This window comes from Saccoglossus kowalevskii, chromosome 6, assembly GCF_978046115.1.
Source record: "Saccoglossus kowalevskii chromosome 6, keSacKowa6.1, whole genome shotgun sequence".
Classification (NCBI taxonomy): Eukaryota; Metazoa; Hemichordata; class Enteropneusta; family Harrimaniidae; genus Saccoglossus; species Saccoglossus kowalevskii.
The window spans coordinates 23212327-23234796 of NC_140646.1; the positions used below are offsets into that span (position 1 = coordinate 23212327).

The 22470-nt window shown below is 34.2% G+C and overlaps 1 protein-coding gene across 1 annotated transcript; it reads right to left on the reverse strand.

Moving 5' to 3' along the window:
- Positions 1-4594: 4594 nt before the first annotated feature.
- On the reverse strand, positions 4595-22470 carry LOC100378193 (uncharacterized). Its single transcript, XM_002741528.3, has 9 exons — positions 22382-22470; positions 17340-17512; positions 15028-15077; positions 14056-14135; positions 13111-13335; positions 12471-12638; positions 7947-8006; positions 7353-7467; positions 4595-5058 (listed from the first exon to the last, which is right to left on the reverse strand). Exons 2-9 carry the CDS (start codon positions 17486-17488, stop codon positions 4766-4768), a joined length of 1140 nt encoding a protein of 379 aa, XP_002741574.2. The 5' UTR covers positions 17489-17512; positions 22382-22470; the 3' UTR covers positions 4595-4765.

The following is a 22470-nucleotide window of genomic DNA, read 5'->3' on the forward strand; positions in this document are numbered from 1 at the left end:
ATGACAGCTTCTTGAAAATGTATACTTTTAAATAAAACCCACTCAAGATATGTTCACTGACTCTCATATAAACAAAGATGGCGACTTTGACTGTTGCGCAAAACAACGAGTACAAACTGAGACGTCACCATGCTTTAATTATGTCATTTTTTAGGTGATTGGAAGGTATTAAAAGGGTCACCAGCGGTAATTAGTTCAATTCGCGCCCAGGTCAAACCTCAAACTTGTAATTTCCATTAGAAAAGCACATTGCACTGTGGGGAAAGTCGATGTTTATCAACACAAATGTCGCACATGCGCAGTGCGACGACCACCACCCTTTAATTTGAACAATCCAGATATATTTACAGATTAGTTTGATTTTTTTTAATTACATATTTTTAACTATTTGGTATAAATAGAAATATTGTCAAAAAGTACATTTCAAAAAGAACGTACTATCGGATTTCGATACAGCCAATAAAGTACAATGTCTGATTTCATTCAAGCGTATGCATATTGGGATTCAATTAAGTATCAGATTCTCCAGCTCAAAGGCACGAATCGCACAACGGAAAGGTACCCTCATGGCGAGTCGTTTCTTTAGACAAACTTTCTGAAAGGTACAGTACAGTACGATCAGAACATGTTTTATGTAGTAGTCACTTTATACAAATGTACAGATAAAACGTATTATAATCGTTACGGCGGGGGGAGTCGTCACCTGCGCATGCGTCAGATGGCCATAGCGTGTCGTTGTTTACAAACAAGCGTCTACCCATACGCCTTTGTTATCATCGCTTAGGACTCAATTCCCGCGCGTGCGCAGGTGACGACCCTCCCGTTTTAACATGCAAATGAGCAATACAACGCATGAAGCGGTGTCACAGTAGTTGGACGTGTCAATGTTAATTAGCCTTTAAAACAGGATGCTTGGTAACTCATGTGTCTGCTATTTAAGATGTAAAACGTGAAAATAATGTGATCCACATTATTGAAGTTTACAGAATATACATTTGATTTTACATTTGTGGTTTGCTTCCAGTCTAATTTGTTCCAGGGCACCTCTATCACAAGTTCATTTAAATCAGATTTTTTGGGGATACCAAAAAAATTAGATAATCAGTATGCATGTTTTCATTATTAAACTAATTATACCTGTGTATTCCCCTAGAGTATCTATGAACCAAATTTCAATGAAATGTGATGAAAATGCAATTAAATTTTAATATTAATACAAATTATGAAAATAGTGAGGGGAGTCAATTGGTAGGTCTGTTAAATACACACACATACACACATACAGACACACTAACAGCAAAGACTTCCATTATGTGCTTTGGGAGTCAAAAAGTGCACACAAAAAAACGCATTATTTTCAAACATTCACTGATATTTTCAGGTCTTTATAACTTTATTTTGTAACTGAAGGCTACATTTTTTTTTACAGAAATTCTTCACAAATCGGAATTGCTTAGTTATTCCAATTTAAGTCCTATGCAGCATAAAACTGTAAAACTCCCAAATCAGTAAAGTGCTGATCACGCACCAGGTATATTAATCTTGTATTCCTACTCCACCAGATGGTTGGGTTGATACAGGTTATTTGTCAACTAAACTTTGCATGTAAATAAGTGGCGCAAATACATTGGCAACAAGTACCGGTAACAAATACAATTGCATATTTATGAGTTTCATATATGTTTGCATGTTAATGAGGGACATAACAAATAATTTGCATGTTAATGAGTGATATAACAGGAAAGACATTCTCGTCATTTGGAGCACTATATACTTCTTAAAAATGGTTGTCTAATAAAGACAAGACCTATCATTTTTAATAAAAAAAAAAATTTAAGACAAAATAAAAATGTTACAGTCCTTAAAAAAAATACATCTCATAAATATAACATGTAAATTTATTCATTTATTTGTGTATATAATTATAAGTAAATTACTTGTTGACTGTATGGAATGTATCACTCAATTTTGCAGTATAAACATGTATTGGAAAAAAAAATGTATATGCCATACCAAGGACGGAAACATAGTATAGCACATTATTAACAAGTCATGACGTGACACTACATGTAGTTCAATACGTTAAACAAAACTTAAAGACCTTGAAACAATTATCAATGTGTGTAACATAATGCAAGTGTAAAGTTCTATTTAATCAGTCAAGGTATGACAGAGATACAGCTCTAAAATGGAATTTGTTATTGCAAAATGTCAAACATTTTAAATTTGATGATGTGCATCAGGGTCCTATTCTGTACATTATGTCCCATGTATGGCCGAGAGCCAGTTTTCGAATTGGCAGAAATGCTTACTTTACCGGTATATGAATTATTAGTATGAAAATTGTTGTCATTTGGTCAAATGAACATGTGCACATATGTATCTTAAAGTGGGGGAGTCGTCACCTGCGCATGCGTCAGATGGCCATAGTGTGTCATTGTTTACAAACAAGCATCTACCCATGAGCCTTTGCGTTTTTAGTTATCATTGATTGTGACGCTTTAAGATGCATTATGTTTGTGTGAAGTTTGAATGGGATTGATCCAGGCATGTCTGAGATACGGGTGAGAAGGCACAGACGCGCACACACACGTGCATGGATGCACAGATGTCAATACACCAGTCTCTGTTTTCAGAATTAGTCTGATGGAGATTAATTAAAGTAGAATGTTAGCAAACCTCTTGCAATCAAGTCACATGACTTCTTTGTGAAAGATTTCACCTAGGGAAGAAGATTGAGAACAAACAAGGAAGACATGACACTTGGTGGCGCTGTTGTTCTCTAATGAATGTAGAAAGGCTTTCAATTCAGAGAACTTCATATCAAAAAGTTCAGAAATAATTTAACAAAAACTAGAAATTATTGCGATACTCGTTTATAATGGGAAAAATGAAATCAAAAATGACATTAGCAAACCTGGGTTTACAAATCAGTTTTCCCAACTGCGAATATGTTCAGTTTGGTACATCTTTTGTTTTGGTCTGAAATGAAATCTACGGCACCAACAAGTCATTGTCAATGACACGTCCCCGTTCCGTTCATATTTGAGTGACATTTACATTCAAAGCAGATCATGACCGAAATGCACCTGCATATGTACAACACATTGTACTAAATCTGAACAAAATCCATGCATGCATGACTGAGATCCGGTTCTGGAATTGTGAAAATACGTGATTTTAATGCATTTTCGGCCTTAAAATGGCCATCATTCAGCTATTGCTAAGCGGATCATGAAACAAATGCACATATCTATTTGTGACATGATGCACCATGTGTGTGTGAAGTTTGAACTTGATCAATCCAGACATGTCTTGGATACGGATCCAGAACTGAATTCTTTAAGAAAATGGCCGCCAGTCGGCCATTTCGAACTTGATCCGAAAAAAAAAAATGACGTGCATCAAGGTCCTATTATGTTTAATGTATGTACCAAATTTGAACGAAATCCGTCCATGCATAACTGAGATCCGGGTCCGGAATGGTGAAAATGTGCGATTTCAATGCATTTTCGGCCTTAAAGCGGCCGCCATTTGGCTATCGTTAATGGGATCATGAAACAAATGCACATACATATTTGTGACATGATGTACCTTGTGTGTGTGAAGTTTGAACTTGATCAATCCAGACATGTCTCGGATACGGATCCAGAACTGAATTCTTTAAAACAAAATGGCCGCCAGTCGGCCATTTCGAACTTGATCTGAAAAAAAAATGACGTGCATCAAGGTCCTATTATGTTTAATGTAAGTACCGAATTTGAACAAAATCCGTCCATGCATAACTGAGATCCGGGTTCGGAATGGTGAAAATGTGCGATTTCAATGCATTTTCGGCCTTAAAGCGGCCGCCATTTGGCTATCGTTAATGGGATCATGAAACAAATGCACATACATATTTGTGACATGATGTACCTTGTGTGTGTGAAGTTTGAACTTGATCAATCCAGACATGTCTCTGATACGGATCCAGAACTGAATTCTTTAAAACAAAATGGCCGCCAGTCGGCCATTTCGAACTTGATCCGAAAAAAAAAATGACGTGCATCAAGGTCCTATTATGTTTAATGTATGTACCAAATTTGAACGAAATCCGTCCATGCATAACTGAGATCCGGGTCCGGAATGGTGAAAATGTGCCATTTTGATGCATTTTCGGCCTTAAAATGGCCGCTATTCGGCTATCGTTAATCGGATCATGAAAAAAATGCATGTGCATATGTCCCATATAATGTGTGATGTATGAGTGAAGTTTGAACATAATCGGTCCATGCATGTTCGAGATACAGGTGATCACGGACGCACGGACGCACGGACGCACACAGGGCAAAACATAAGTCCCCGTTTTCGGACTCCGTCCGAACGGGGACTAATTACAAATACTATTATAAGTCTATGTAAGTGAAATCTTGCATATTTGTTCTTTTACTTTTATATAATAATTAATAAAATGTTTATTATATTAAAATGGACTTAAAAATCAATTTCTATGCACAGAGTCGGAAAAAATCTCAGCAACCATAGCTTACAGTTCAGGCTGCAAAGGGGACAATTCATTTCAGTGCTTTGAATCAGACTACTTATACCTATGCTTAATCAATATGTACCAGCCGTATTCATGTCATAATCTTTACATTCACCAAGTGCACACACAGTAATGTGACGTCTGATTCTGTGCAGCGCCCTCTATGGAGGAATGCACTATTTTTCAGGCATTCCTATTTTTATGTGTATAAATTGCTCATAATACTGTTCCACTTCTCACTTATATTGCCCCATCATTTGATATTCCTAATTTTTGCTGAAGCACCTTTGCTCTTTGCCGGAATTCCTCTTCCATTTGCTGTACTTTTTTCAGATCGTCTGACACTGTATCATTGTGAGCAAACTGATTGGTTGTTTCCACGGGAAAATAAAGGACAGATTTTTTCTTCTTCTCTTCATTCGTTCGGTTCCCTTTCGCCGACTTCGCACGGTTTGCTGTTGTTGTTGAGCTGACTTTAGCAGAGATGGGTCTTGTGGTTTCGTATTTCAGTGGTCTTTCCGATTTAGGTAACACTGATAACAGAAACAAAACATACAAAGATATCAGAATACTAAGACTCGTCAGAATTGATTGCTGACAGACAGACATTATCAACAATTGCACGCCACAATTTTGGGGTCTGAAAGTCACATCTGTGTATGCTGCAAATTACTTGTAGACATTAGAGTAGCAAGTTGTTTGGAGAGTTACATATGTGGCAATAGCTGGCAAGACTATAGGACTATTTTAGTGATTATAACATGATTAGCTACAAAATAGAGTTAAGAAGATGGTAGATTGGATGATGTACTCGGACAGATATATTCCATTATGTCATTCAAAACACAATACAAACACAACAGTTATATTTTTGACTAAATTACAGTCTAATTCTCTTTGATGCTTGTGGTATGATAAGCAACACACCATGTATATTCAGTACTGACACCAGCATCAACAAAAATAGGTCATACTTTAATGGATAAACCCACACAAAGAAGGCATTTTTTTTAGCTTGTTGGTGCTTCTAATAGAGATATGCTTATACTGATGTTAACATCGACTTAATGATCCAATGATAAGCATGCCAATGACACAACACAGTAAAATGATATACCAGCTAGCTATACCAACATGTCAAGGCTCTCCTCCGGTGTTTGGGATAGCTTGGAGACGGGTTCAGGTCGCTTGCTGAACATAGAATGACTATGCTAAGGCGAAGCGGGATACAGGAACTATAACTAATCAACTTGCTTACCTGCATGGAATTTGACCCCTCCCCCCGAACTTTATAATCATAGATGAATAATAGGGCTTAATTATCATAACAATGAATACACTAGTGGTAATTAACATATTATAATACTATGCATATTAGCCAAAATACTATTTTGGGAGGTGGAACATTGCATGTTAAGCACTATACAAAAGTACATCAAGGAGATGACAATTAATATATGGGTGAAGTAGAATAGACATGAGTAGTCATCAACTATCTCTACATCAATGACTTTGATTGGAAACATAGCAATGGATTGATGCAGGCAAATACGTTGAAACTGTATTTTGGCTTCTATTGGTGATGATCACCGCACCACACAGTTCACATTATTCATCTACATCAAATTTAAAAGTCTAAAATTAATTGATGACTGTAAACTTTTGAACAGCCAGGTTGGTAAATGCATTGTTCACATACAATGTGCAAATGTTGTCAGAATTTCCTTTTCAACTTTGATTAGACCATATAACATTGCATATGGTCACATCGTGTAGATATGTTTGAGAAGACAATCTGAGCGGTAAAATAAATTTCAGAATAGAAATCACAATATTTCCCTCACATCAATCTCAATGGGCAGGGGTCAGGTGAATATTTAAAAAAAAAAAAACAGAACTAAAGTATTCATGCAGTGATAGAATATACCATGCACATAGAACATTTACTATGTTCACTGAAACAGATAAAGCATACCCTATGTATTACATTGCAAAATACTTAAGGTGATCTTTAAAAAAAGAAGCGCTTACATTTGGCTTCATTCAGATTAAAGTTATACATGTAACTGCAGAGAGAAAAAGTGTGCTGCAAGGGACGTCCTTGATGTATGGAAGTAGAACATAAGCATTACAGAGTTATTAGACCAGATAAAAGCTATTTGTATAAACCACCTACACTACACTGTGTCATGATGGGTGGCACCATTGCAGTATAGGGGTGTACAGGATTACATATAGGAGTCAGTTATTGTGTATTCAGAGTGGAATAGATGCATTATTAGTGTAATTATACATAAAGCAAACATTTAAGTTCAATCAAGATATCTGAAAGCTTAGTGCTTTGTGGAGTAGTTGCGTGAAAACAAATAATAAAAAATCATCCCCCTTGTCTTGTTCCATAGACATTCAACTACCCCTAATTTTAAACTTTGATAAACATCATAATGTCAAGACATATAGGAACTATTTTTTCTTGAAATATCAACATATAATATTCAACACATTAAAGTGCATCCACATGAAGAGGAAATAACTGAAATGGTCAAAGTGCTAAAAACGGCTCTCCTGAATATAGTACTACAAATGATTAGGGGAGCTGTGCTATTTTATAGATTTAGAGGGATATAATTAGCTTTTCTGGTTCCTAATTTGTGGGAGTGATAAGAGAATAGTGATCACTAACTTAAAAAATTAAGGTCTGATGAAACTACGAACAGAACTAGAATTTATCAGAACGCTGGTGTACAATTATTTTGATTGTCACTGGTGATGAAACAGAAGAGAACTTAACAAACAATCAAAGATTAATCAAAGATTAAATTCTTACCTGCACTTTTAGGTCTGGCTCTCATGGAATCTGATTGCTGCTGTACTTTTGCACTAGCGGGTCTTTTTCCAACCTTTCTATCTGGTATAATGTCACCTGTATCAAACAAACCAGGCTACAGACAGGAAATAAATTAAACATTTAATTTAATTTTTATATGGTATGGTATGGTATATTACAGCATATGTAGGTATATAAGTACATTTATTTAATTATTTATTTAATTATTCATTCATTCATTCATTCATTCATTCATTCATTCATTCATTCATTCATTCATTCATTCATTCATTATATTAGCAGTTTATTTTTGATGACAAAAAAAACTGCACATCAGGACAAGATCACTCAAGAACTGAAAGGAGCTGCTATGGGATGTACATGAACAACAGTGATATCGAAAATTTTCTAATTGGGCAAACTGGATAATTAATATGCATGGTTTTCAAACCTAAAGTAATCAGATCTGAGAGCAATATGGTATATAAAATATTTTAAAGTTGCAATAACTTCTCTGTTACCATCATGTCAAATTATGATGGAAGAAATAAACAATCATGAACAGAGTTAAAATAAAATAAAACAATTGTGCACCTGGACATATCGCTCTGAACTAACATGCCTAATTTTATCATCAGAGTTTCCATTAGCAACCTGAAATAAATAAAAACAAATATCTAAATATTTATTATAATTTTAATATCACTGATAATCTGTCTCTATAATTATCCCACTTGTCTCAACGAAGTTTAGATTCAAATTAGGTATGTTACTTGTGAATTTCACCACCACCACTACCATCAACAATAAAGTAGTGATATATCTCTATATATTTGTCTGCAATAATTTCTACAATGCACTAACCACTCTATCAATTTCGTTATTCTAAAGCTGCCACTGCATGTATATTCAATTCAGGGTAGTATAATTGAAGTAAGACAAGGCTTAATTAAATGAGGAAATACATCTCCATACTAGCAGTGTGTCAACCTTTATTACATGCTTGATCCTTAAAATAGTGGTGTTCTCACTGGACGAAATAAGTCGTTGCCTTTGTTTGAGAACGATGTTAAAATGCGTGTGTAAACAGAATACGCCATTGTGGCGTCGGCGTTTTTAATACCGTCGTAAAAGGGGTGGACCAGATCCCAAATGCCGTTGTCACACTGGCTCTTGCACAACACAATGTGCCATGTGAACACAATACGACGACCAAACGCCCTCTATCTCCAACTTATTTATGCTTATTTATTACACAAGATGGCGTCAGAGGTTACAGGTTGAATTTTGAACTGGTCAGATGAAGAAACCAGATTACTGATATCTGTATGGAGAGAATCGAATATTCAAAGAATGATGGACGGAACGTCTAGGGATGCTAGAGTATATGTTATGATTGCAGAGAAAGCGGCTGAAAAGGGACAGGACGTCATTAAAATGTCAACAGAAGATCAAAACTTTACGTATAAAGTACAGAGAAGTGACTGAGCACAACAACAGAAGCGGTATAGATCTGAAAACCATACCATTTTGCATGTATGTAAATGTGTCGAAATGGACATAGTGCGAGTGGTTAGTGCTAGTAGCACTAATCCGAAAAAGTACTAGATCTAGTGGTAAAAATGGCACTAGATCTAGCGCAAAAATGGCACTAGATCTAGTGCTAAAATGTGCACAGTGCGAGTTAGCCCTGAGTACAGTCCTGTAGGTTGGCCTCCTTCCGCTGATCATTCGGCCCCCACAGTCCTGAGAAGTCGCATAGAGCAGGGATTCGACACTATTGTGAAGGAATGTATTGGGCGATTTAAGAGGCATTCAGCTTTGCTGTTAAAAAAATAAGCAGGTCGTCACGTCTAACTATTCTGAATGCCTTAACTGGAAGTGAAATTACATAAGATTTCCCACTCTAGTCGATCAAATCGACATTTTCCAACGTCAACCGAAAGTATACGCCGCCATCTTGTTCTTGACGTATTGATAAACAAAACGTTGTTTCGTTGCGTAAAACTAGTTTTTGCCAACGTTCCAGTGCTGTAGGTTCGTTTTTCGGCCACAAAAAGGGTATTTGTGATCGCTGGATTTGATCGATAGATGTTTTAGCTGGTTACAATCATGTAAACTGCAGAACGGTTCTCCGCCATAAATTTGTAGGCGGGTGTCGAATCCCCGGTCTATGCGACTTCTCAGGACTGTGGGGGCCGAATGATCAGCGGAAGGAGGCCAACCTACAGGACTGTACTCAGGGCTAAGTGCGAGTGGCATTGTTATCGCATTGTCAACGACGTCGAATAATAGGAGGGGCATCAACAACCACTTCATATGCAAACTACAAACAGTATAAAACATCGGCAATATCTGTGAGATATCCATAATAATACTTTCTTTATATAATACCGGATTCTGCTGTAAATTCGCTCATCAGAAAAATCGTCCTGGGGATTTCACGGCTGGTGGGCGCTTATTTGGGGTTCAAAATTTCAAAAAATAATCATCAAATATTTTTGGGGGACTTATTTTCATTGAAGTATCCAACTACGCAGACTTTCAACGCCGTTAGTTGGGCCACCCAAGACGAAAGAAACTATTTCAGAATTAACAATAATTAATAATTCTTGCTGAATTAAAAAGTAGACTGCCTGAAATGTCATTACAGTGTCGCCCAGTGTCATTTTTCAAATACATTTGTTTTTATTTTATTGGTAACGAAAGAATATTTTAAACGAAGTTTCATATAAAAACAAACACAACTGCATTGCGTAGTAGCAAACGATCAGTTGCGTAATCCGATCATGCTGCGTTTGACAATTGTTGATTATTACTCAGTAGTGATTATAATAACGCACAAAAAATAAATTCGTTGAATTGTTATGAAATTCAAATAAAATTCAACTTAGTTTCATCGTAAGCAAATGATTCCGATCGCATATAAACGCTCGATGCTGTATGGTATCCGCCATGTTTCTCTTGCATGAGTTGAGGTCAAATCGCTAATTAACCAATCAAAATGCTGAATGATGCCAACGTGTTCAAATCACCATAGCTCATTTAAATATGTTAATGTTATTGAACGCAACGCGGAGAGATTTACCGATGTTGTAGTACGATCTTTTGGCTTGGATTTTGATAGGGAAATGGCATGATTTTTTTTTCAAATCTAAAAATAGTTGTTTTCAAAAGATGAACTGAGCATTAGAAGAATAATTTAACATTGTTTACAGTGATAACAGCTCTTTGTCCAAACGAGGCTTACCCATTCACACTAGTCACAATAAACACGCTCTTGAATAAAGCTGTGAAGGGTTAAAATACGCATTTCACAACCGGAAATTCAACAGACGAACTTGTTACTTCACAGATTTTACATGTTTTAATTATTAGCAACTGTAACAAGAACAAGATTTCGAGAGTCTACAGCAAAAAATCCTAAGGACTCCTAACAAATATCATTGCAGAGAAAGTGTCTAGACACTTTATTAATCTGAAAACCTAAAAGGAAATGTTAACTCTTTCTTTACGGTATTAATAAAGCATTATTCTATTCTATTCTATTCTATATTATATGGTCACGTTAAAAAATCGGCGAGGTATATCATATTCCGCTAACTGGTTACTTGTGTAAGCAATCGCAAACTATCATCGACATCAAAGGTGAGCTAGACAATGTCCATATCAGGATTAACTTGTGTTGAAACAAAAGGAAATAAGCCAGGCTTTATAAATGGTCACTTGAGATGCGTCGTGGACCCTTTAGTACCTCCATGCTCCGAATATTACCGAATGCTTGAGATTAGCATAATCCATTGTAAAAAGGGGCTAAGAGCTAACGAGACCAATGTTTGTGAACGAATATTGACAAACGATCACAGGGTAAAGCTAAAACAATAGCGTCGTGGCTTTTTCCCGTTAGTACCGCCATGGCACAATGTAACAACAGAATTGCGTGAATCCACTTTTACCATTGGTTGATTATGTCCGCAAAGGTCAATGTCATGACAACCAGACAACGGTTCATTTTCTGTCTAGTTCCCAGCGGTACTGAGCAACAGGTCCATTCACAGGTCGCCGTACACACAAAATCCGCCGAGCTTTACAGGGACCCGGGACTTAGACTAGCAGTATACACATTTTTTATTTAGTTCATATATGCCATCATAATTTCATTTACGAAGATCTATTTTCATTGAGTGTGGCGCCGACCAGAAATAAAACGGCACGTCAGCGATTTAAAAAAAAAAAATCAACGCTGAATTCCACCATTTACATACAAGTTACAAGTTTACATACGCCGAAGTTGAAAACACAAACTTCCACACAATACCATTTCATACAGTGTATCTATTCACAATTTGTAAAAATTGCGAAGTTCGACCTGCAGTTTCACTGACCATGGAGCTAGTTTCCCGGCCGATCGCGTTGTTTCAAAGGTCTATTAGTTACGATACACGTGGACAATGACATTCATGTACATACTCAGTTTTCCCACTGTAGCACATTTCCAATAAATGAAAGATACAACAACTTTACGTAAATATTAATTTATTTTCAGACAATTACGTGATGTCTCGACGTCGTTGACAACGCGATATCAATGCCACTCGCACTATGTACATTTTAGTACTAGATCTAGTGCCGTTTTAGCACTAGATCTAGTGCCATTTTAGTACTAGATCTAGTGCCATTTTAGCACTAGATCTAGTACTTTTTCGGATTAGTGCTACTAGCACTAACCACTCGCACTATGTCCATTTCGACACATTTACATACCTCCATTTTGGGATGAAAAACCTGAAATCTTAGGTGGAAGGCCAGCATTCAATTCTCAAACACCGATGTTTTTACTAAGTGGGAACGCTAGCAGACAATTCAGCAGATTATCTAATATTTGCACAACAAAAAAACAGTGTTAACACCAGCGTTTTTTAGATGTGTGAGAACGTAGCTAATATAACTTATTTTGACAATAGACATGCCTTTGTCACTCCATGGAACTATAAACCCCTTTTTTATAGTTCCATGGTCACTCGCGTAAGGGTGTGAGCAAATATGGTATATATATCACAAAGGATCCATATCAAACACAACATGGATGTGATGACAGACGATGAGAAGATTCATTACCTTGGACTGGTTTTGTGGATGTACAAAGAAATCTACTGTTTCTGCATCCATCTCAATGTTCTCGTTACTTGATTTTCCTGATGCGGGACGGTATAAATGGTGGTGTACTGGGTTCCTCCTTTTTAAATGTTTGTCTTTTTCTCCTGTTTCCCGAACTTTCTGATCTCGCTGTAAATGAAAAACAAAATACACTGCTGCATGTATACATAAACTTTGTAGCATGAGTGGATGTGCCGAGGTGTTCCTTTACCCGATGGGTCAGGAATGCCACTAACCAGTCAGAATACTGTGTGATACTATCAACAGTGTTTTATATTTTTCAATGCATTGCGTACGTAAATTTCGTCATTATCTAAAAGTATCGATACAATCCGTTGGAATGATTTTGCTACATGATGTTTTTTAAGCACATGGCCTGTTGACACCAGTTTTTCTGATTCATTTTATAACCTATTCATAGAAACTTTCTGTGCCATTCATACTTTTAGAACTATGGACATAATTTCTCTTTGGCTACAGATGTTGATCAAAACTCTTGAAAAGTTATGAAAGATACAGAAGTTTACGCAGGATTATTTTGTGAATGGTGACAAAAATTAACTTTGGCATCGAATGGTTAATAACTAGCGCTGTGACTCACCAGTCTTTGCTGAATAAATTCTCTATCAACATCACCTACAGATCTGGGTTTCATTGTAACTGGAATGCCTAACATACTTTTATGGTGTATCAATAACTCCTCTAAATAATCTATTCTTGTTGTTAGGTGTCTCTTGGCCTCTTCTTCTGCTTCTCTTTCTAACTGTTTATAGAACTTGTTAAGTAATCCTATAGTCAACATGGCCCAGTTGTTGATGGCACGAGGCTGCAAGAAGAGAAGAGGGTCTTGCTCAGTAAAATACCGTAGGTTGTAGGTAATGATGTACATGTAACCACTGGCAATAAATGCTATTGGGTAATAAAACAGTGTGCTGCAACAGCACATTCTCATTGGTCAATTGGTATTCCATGATTCCTAGCTATATTATTCAGAACACATTGAAACAACATACTCTGCTCATCATAATTTATAAAACCTGCTTTGATAATTGTGATGATGCACTCTGTAATGCAATCAATTTTTAATAGACTATTTTTGATTAACTTCTTGTTTCTGAGCACTGCCAAATTACATGACTCCCCATTAACCTAGTGACCTCCATAGATATGAAACCTACAAACAACCATAGGAAGATTACACATCTTTCAGATACCTCTGACATAACATAAATGATAACAGAGTCAGGCAAATAAATAAATAACTAGTACAGTACACAGAATGAAATTCTCAGATTCATGTTCAATTACAAATAGAGCACAGCTAGTAGTGAAATAATAAGTACTTTCTCTCCTCTATTAGGGTTAGACGATGTTCAGTCTGCCTTTCCAGGAAAAAATCTAGTCACAATTGGCTTGCACACACTATAGTCAGATATGTTTACTTAGAGGTACTGTATGTTTTTTTGTTTTTTTTATCAAAAACATATCACCATCTAAAATCTATGACTAAATTGCAGCAATAATGTGTACAAACATAAATACGTACCTTTGGTTGTGTAATGAATGTAGTAGATGGTATCTCAGTATGGAATGTTTGTTTTGGTACGGTGTCTGGGGGTGCGACACCTGTTATAAGCAATGAACATAATGTTATTATCATTATTATAATTCGTATAATTATAATCTTACTCATAAAATAATGATGATAGTTGTCTGAGCATATCTAATAATTAGTAATCTGTTCATTGTTATGTAACATTATTTAAATAATTATTATTAATTTCACGAAGCTACAAAAGTACAAAAGGTTGGTGTTCTCCATTGATAAATCAATAAACCGAAAAAAGGAAGGAAAAACAAACACTTCTTTAGTTTATAAAGCTTTACCTACATGGTGAGTCATATGCTGGCTCACAGTTTTGAAAGAGTAACTGATCAAAACAAATTACTCAAAAAAAAAAAAATTATACATTATTGTTATGCAACAGTAAATCACAACCCTGGCCCTCAATAGAGTCATGAACAGATAAAGTATAACAGCATCAAATAGCTGTGTGTGAAGAAAAAAGAGAACGCAAATGCATTTTAATGTCAAGGGAAAAGTGCACTCAGTCTTGTAATTATCTTTGCGAATATTTGTTAAATGCATTTTTTGAATGTACCATTAAAACCATTCAGGTGTTGCAAGCCAAGAAGAATTCAAGAGCTTTGATGGGAAATAATTACCATACACTCATTTGTGATATTTCAGAACACACATACATCAGAAAAGGCATCAAAAGACACAGAACACAGGATGCTTAAGGGGTTGCTATGCTACAGTGCACTGAGTAAACAATATGTTACCATGCAGCGACCAGGCAATTATCACAGTAATAATACACTATATTCTCAGTCACAATATTTTATATCGGAGTATTCAATTCTAATTTCACAGACCATGTCTGCTTAATATGGTTACTAATTAATTACTACAAAGTATAAGAACACAATTAACCCCTAGATTGCCTTAACTTACCAATAATGTTAGCAACATGAATGGCAGCGGCTTGATCTCCGAGCCATGCCCTAAAACATGATAAAAATAATAAATGACATGATATTAATAAATTACAGTTTAAAACACAGTGACTGGAATCAATATTAAACAAAATAAAATCAGTATGACTCCATATTTTTTTCAATATATTTATCAGGACGTGTAGCTAAAAAAAATCATGTTTATTTTATCCAAAATTATTAAAGATTATAGAAAAAAACATAAAAATGTTCTACCAACAGTATGGTACTCACAGAATGCCACCTGTTTGCATAAACAGTTTACTATACAGTACAGTCGAACATTGTATGAGGTATGTTAAAATGAGGGTCTAAAAACTCTGCGATGCGATTGTGCAACTCGTCGATTATTGCACTCTACGAAAGGTTGCAGAGTCACTTTGTGAAGAGGACGATTCCCATTGGTTGGTTGGTTGAAAAGCGTAAATCCCAATGGTTGATCGATGCCCATATTACTTTTTTATTTATAGTGTAAGGGTTCACTGCATGTCGTATAGAAAAATTAAGTTTTAAATGGTTATTTCGCCGACTGCTAGTTCTAAGCTGGCTTAAAGTTAGCGTAGCCAGCTTTCAAAACTTCCTCATATTAAAACTGTACAGTATAGTGTGCCTAAATATTTCATATTAGAAACATGCATACATACTACAATAAATAAATTAACATTATTAATAACATTGATACTTGCTTAAAAAATATAAGTTTTATGAAATTTAACGCAAGCTGAGTGTAATGTCATTTTTAAATAGAATTTTAGCAGATTGTAATATTTCTTCCTTGACAGACAATGATAACCATTTTGTAATTGAAACATTCTATGTATGTGAGCAATGACTGTTGCTCCGTAACGGCTTATCTGCAAGAAAATATTGACCCTACATCTTGTACATGTACACTGTGTAAAATACAATAAATAAGACCAGGTGGTGGGTTTGGTTCACATATTAATCAACATATACATACAAGGGTAATCACAGGTATATTCAATCTAATAAATTTATCACAATTTGTTGTTTAAAAGGTGTTATATAATTACTGATTTGAAAACAAGTCTACAATTTTTCAAGTTTTTCTTTTTAACAAATCATTTTATGCAAAAATTTACATTTTTAAAACAATATATACTGTAAAATGTGTATTAGAAGCCGCAGCTTCTATTAAAATGATACAATGAAATGGAAGGGATACGGCTTCTATTAGAGCATCTACACATATGAGAGATTTGTGAATTTTTGGTTCTCAGTTGTTCAAAAATAATGGGTGCGACTTCTATTAGAAAAGCAACTTTTAATACCGATTTTACGGTAGTATTGATCTGATTTCCAAATAATTTACATAAATATGATGTTTTCACCACATTTTGAAATAGACTGTGAATGTTTTACCATAGAAACATGGTGTTTTGTGTGGAAAGTAGTTTTATGATCATTATTTTTATTTGGGTTTTGTAAATAACAGCATTAAATAAAACTACATTGCAAAATTCAAGGAAATCTGTGCATTTATTTTAACATTAATTTTAGCTAGATTAATGCAGAATAAATGTTGAATCGTTTTAAAAAATTAGCTTGATGCAATATTGCATTTTATCAACAATTAAAATCTTCAAGAGATTACAATGTAGTACTGTAAAACACTTTATTTTCGCTTGGAATTCATTTTCACTATTTTCGCTGAAGGAATGATTCAGTGAAAATAAAATCCAGCGAATATACCTTTTTTCCTGTATTTTACATTCAACTCTTCAAAAATCAGTGAAAATAAATTTTGTACAAAACACCCAAAATATGAGTATTTTACAGTATTGATAAAAAGGAAGGAAACGTAGCTGTGTTGATGTGATGCAAGAAGTACCGGTAGGTCAATCAGAGTCAAAAAATGAATAAAGTAACATTCATGTAATTCATCTTTTATTTTTTCACTGGGGTGCTTAGGGGAGGGAATTAACAATTTTACAATCTGTTGCAATCAAAACCAAGGCTTGTACATCTGAATTGTTACTCCTATATGCCAATGTACTGTTAACTCAGAGATCCCATTGAAATCACATACAAATTGTGACATGCCATGTGTGAGCCTTAGTGACTTTACAGGAATATGTTACTATTAAATACATATGCTATATTTATTTTATTAGAAGCACATGCGCTTAGCATTTTTTGTGTGTTTATATAAGAGCAATTTTTTTAATATCATTTTCTTTTCAGATTTGTAGGTTTTCCCATGATTCACAGATAAGAATCATTACTAATAGACTTTGTTAAGTTGGTTACCTTTTGACAAGATGTATCAGGCAGTTCAATTGGTCCTGGACTTTTTGGGTCTCTGCTTTACTTTCTAAAACTTCTTGACGCATTCTTGCAACCGTCTCACGATACACTTTATTATCAATCCCAGCATTCGCCGATCTTTGCCGATTCATTTTGAGATTTGTTTAAGTAGAAATCTGTAAATGAGAAAATAGCAAAATTGACTTACACTCTGTTTCATGAAGGTGTGTTTGAATAGCTATACAATATCTGTAAAACACCCTTCATTCAATCCAATGAGTCTTTGTATGTTTCCTTGATTGACCAATAAAAATGCCAAGCACACAAAAATGATTATACAATCGTATATAGCCATTATGTATCCGGCAAGGTGTTATGATTAGTCAAGTTGTTTTCAACCATTACTCAAAATTTAAAAGCATTTATAAATAATTTATATAAAAAACAATTTTTGTGAAAAAGGGTCTAATACATTGTTATTTAAATTGATCGATTTATATAAAAAAGATTGGATTTAAATTTAAATTATTTCATTAAAAGGACAACATTTTGTTTGTATGGAAATACATTTTAAGTAGCTTTGATAAATTGAATGAATGTCATTTAGTTATTTATACAAACAGTGGAAATACATAACATCACAGTTGTATTCGATAAAAATAGGAACTGAAACTGAAAAATAAAAACAGAAGATTTCACAGAGGGGCAATAAGAAGGAAATGCACCATACTTGTGGTGCATGATGGAAAAATAACATTTTTGAAGGCTTTCAATAGTAAGTGCAACAATTGCACTACTTTTTAATTTTTTTTTATAGTTTTTGCAGCATTAGTCAATTATGAGTTGTAATTGGAAAACAAGATTTAAACAAGCAGCCTATCGGCTGAGATAGCTCCGCTGTTAGCAATGCACATTTCAATTAAAGAAGTGAAGACATCATTAGAAAATGAACAATATGAATAGTATCAAAGCAATCGGACTTACAGTTTTTAACAAGAAGTCGAAAATATCACTTTTTACCAAAAATTACAAAAATATTCACCAAAATAAATTAATTAGAGAATTGAAGATATCATCACAAAACGAACAAATCTGAGAGAGGTCCACATGTAGTACCTATATATGTAATATCAAAGCAATCGGACTTGCGGTTTTTAACAAGAAGTCGAAAATATCACTTTTTACCAAAAATGACAAAAATATTCACCAAAATTAGAGAATTGAAGATATCATCACAAAATGAACAAATCTGAGAGAGGTCCACATGTAGTACCTATATATGTAATATCAAAGCAATGGGACTTGCGGTTTTTAACAAAAAGTCAAAAATATCACTTTTTACCAAAAATGACAAAAATATTCACCAAAATTAGAGAATTAAAGATATCATCACGAAATAAACAAATCTGAGAGAGGTCCACATGTAGTACCTATATATGTAGTATCAAAGCAATTGGACTTGCGGTTTTTAACAAGAAGTCGAAAATATCACTTTTCACCAAAAAATGACAAAAATATTCACCAAAATTAGAGAATTAAAGATATCATTACAAAATGAACAAATCTGAGAGAGGTCCACATGTAGTACCTATATATGTAATATCAAAGCATTTGCACTTGCGGTTTTTAACAAGAAGTCGAAAATATCAGTTTTTACCAAAAATGACAAAAATATTCACCAAAATTAGAGAATTAAAGATATCATCACGAAATGAACAAATCTGAGAGAGGTCCACATGTAGTACCTATATATGTAGTATCAAAGCAATTGCACTTGCGGTTTTTAACAAGAAGTCGAAAATATCAGTTTTTACCAAAAATGACAAAAATATTCACCAAAATTAGAGAATTAAAGATATCAACATGAAATGAACAAACCTAAGAGAGGTCTACCCAAGGTACATATACACCAAGTATCAAAGCATTTAGGCTTGTAGTTTTCAAGAAGAAGTCGAAAAAGTAAAACATTGACACGGACGACGACGACGGACGACGGACGACGGACAATCAGATTAGATGGTCGGTGTAGCCTTCAGATAGTTTCACACAAATTGATATACCTACTCATGATCAACTCACACCAGATTTAAAAATTTACTGATTTACATTGAGTTTTGGGGTACATGTTTTCACAGTATAATAAACTCCATGTTCAAAGTTAAAACTATTAAACTGGGCAACAAATAATTTACTAGTCACTGGGTTACCATGATACAAGTACAAGTGCATCGACACAAGCTGTTAACAACGAATATAAATAACTGGGTTGATAAGAGGATATCACTGAAGGGTAAGTGCTAATTTTGTCAAACTGCTGTAGTTATAATGTAAAGTAAAGATAACCTTTTTAATTGAAGAGTTATTTCCCATGTTTGTTGTGCATAAAACCATTAGCTGTGTTGTCATAGCGACTTTATAACTGAATAGACAGAATAAAAAATGTGTTTCTTTTATTCACAATTATCACAATGCTAAAGTGATTTTAGATTGTTCCATATGACAATCTTTAATATTTTTATAATTTGCAAAACTGAAAAGCAATTCAGGCAAACAAATAGTGATCTTGCTGAATAAACTGTTATTGTCAACTTTTAAATAAAATAGGCTTAATTGTATCAGTAATAAATAGATTGTTTGGTAAGACTTGTGTTAAAAGAATTTATGTGTAGTTGATTGAAAGAATATTCTAAAGAAAATAACAGACAACTAGGTGTTGTATTCTTTTTGCAAAAATTCAGAATTTGTTTTATTGTACTTTATAGAAAAACTGTATGCAAGACAATAATGACAATTTAAAAGATTTTTTCTTTCTAAAAAAAAAAAGAGTTTAATATTTTAAAATGGAGATAAAAATATCAATTTAAAATGTCATCCTCATTGTCACATATCATGAATACTGAACAGGAAACACCTGTAAGAATAAGAACATTTGAATATATGTTGACCGGAAGTTCTTTTGTTTAGGAATTTATAGAATTTATCATATATCAATCCATAATTATTATTATTATTATTATTACAAACAGAAGTGTTTTAGACTATACAGGGTTCCATATATTTAAATTCAGAATATGGTGGCTCATGTGAATTACTGTTTTTGTTAGTGGTTTTCTTCAATCTATATAATACTGAAACAAAAGGACCTTGTGGTACTATCAGCACAACAATACCATTCCCTTCATTTTCATGAATTTCATTATTTTCAAATTCCAATTTCAGCAGAATCCAGCCAGCCAGTGAAAATCTTAAAATTTTGTAATACTGAAAAATTTTGCTCGAATCATTCGATATGGCATATATTTATGATAAAAATATGCAAATACCCGAAAAATTACATTGGTTGACCAATGTTTTATTTTCCAGCTGTCTAAGTGATCCGTACATACATGCTTTTGTTGTGATACATAGCATGTACATCTCAAAACTTTCCTCACATGTGTTGATTTAGTGTAGACAATAGTCATTTTAGCTCAGTGTTACTTGAATTATAAGGGCTGACAAAAGACACATGGCCCTTTAAAAATTAAGAATAAGACTGCAAAGTCCCTGAATATTAGATAGTGTAACAAAGAAAAATAGCGAAATATTATACAAGTTATCCTTACCAAAGCAAACAACAAAAATGAACTTTTTAAATGTCTACAATGAATGTGTTAATTCAAAAGACCAATACTAGTAGTATAGTATAGAATGTCTCTGTAACAGCCCTACAAAATAAAATACCATTCAAGTCAAGAAGTTTTAATAAAACCGAGTCAGTTAATAATACAACTAAGTGTTCATTTCACTGCCTTAAATAAATTAGTTTTTTTTTTTTTGAGAAAGCGCTTGCCATTTTGAAAGGCAGCATACTGTGAGCAATTGTGAATGGGATTCAATTGAACAGTTGGTACCAAAGATACACTTTTAAAAGGCACAAAGCTTCCGAAGACACCAGTAACTAGGGGCACAGTGTACAAAAGCATGTGTGTAAACACATGTTAGCAGTCATACTGGACACATTACTATCATGTCATGTTTATTGTGTTTAATGCGTGAAAAGAAACATATGGTATTAGTAAATTAGTATTCAGATCATAACAGAGAATGGTTGTTTTAATAATTGTTATGAATTAATTATATTTCTTTTTATAATTCCATTTTTATTACTTTAAAGTTTCATGTAAGTTGATGTTAAAACGCTACTATCATCGTGCAGCATGTGCTTGAATTTTAATGTAAACAAACAATATATTTTACACCCAGTGTAGTGCACCGCTGTGGGTCCCATATCCAACACAACTGTAGTGCTTTAAACTGCTGAACCAAGGCGTTTAACTGAGAACATATCACAAACAATAAATAACTCGGCAGCATAAATATGCACTGTCACATTCAATATTTCATTTTATTTTTAATATTTAACCTCATTAAAACGGAATAGACAATTATTTGTATAATTTTCACTGTAAACAACTTGAAATACATTTATTTGATCCTAATTATTAATATATAAAATATAGTAATATATTTGATTTTAAATAATTTTTTTTTTCATTGATATGATTACAGTGAAAACCACCAGATTTTAACATTGAGATTTCTCTGGATGTTTCGAGATCAGAACTACTGATTACCTACTTGTTTCAAAATATTGACAATTACCTGCTGATTTTTGTCTACAGTATTTACATTATTTTCATGTGTAAATATATCAGATACAATACCGATTTACCCAATCACCCCACCCGTCCTGACTTCACAGGAGGTACTATTATTATGTGGTGAACACTTGTTCACCTGCCCAAGAACTATGTGCATTGGTGTGCGCGTAAATAATACTATTGTTTAAATCCACCGTGAATTTCAAGGAAAGCTGCGCACTGGCAGCTGGTGGTGGGGAGAGGCATCTGCTAAAATGTCAACGAACGACGGGACGAAAGCAGTGACAGCTCAGATTACATTTACATTATGGGCCTGCAGGCTGCAACGCTGCTATCACTTTACGGAAAATAAAGTTAAATGAACAGAATGTTACTATTCGGATTATGGACCGTGTCACTTACCGGACGTGAGAATCCACAGTTCTGATAAGTATTTACATCAGTTTATGTGAATTAATTCCTATTTCGTTTTCATGCAGTGACTCGATCTT

Coding starts and splice junctions, on each gene's coding strand:
- LOC100378193 (XM_002741528.3), bottom strand. CDS start 17,488: ATGAATCGGCAAAGATCGGCGAATGCTGGGATTGATAATAAAGTGTAT. Junction 13,336..14,055: donor CATTCATTACACAACCAAAG/GTACGTATTTAT, acceptor CTCTTCTTGCAG/CCTCGTGCCATCAACAACTG. Junction 7,468..7,946: donor GTTCAGAGCGATATGTCCAG/GTGCACAATTGT, acceptor TCCTGTCTGTAG/CCTGGTTTGTTTGATACAGG.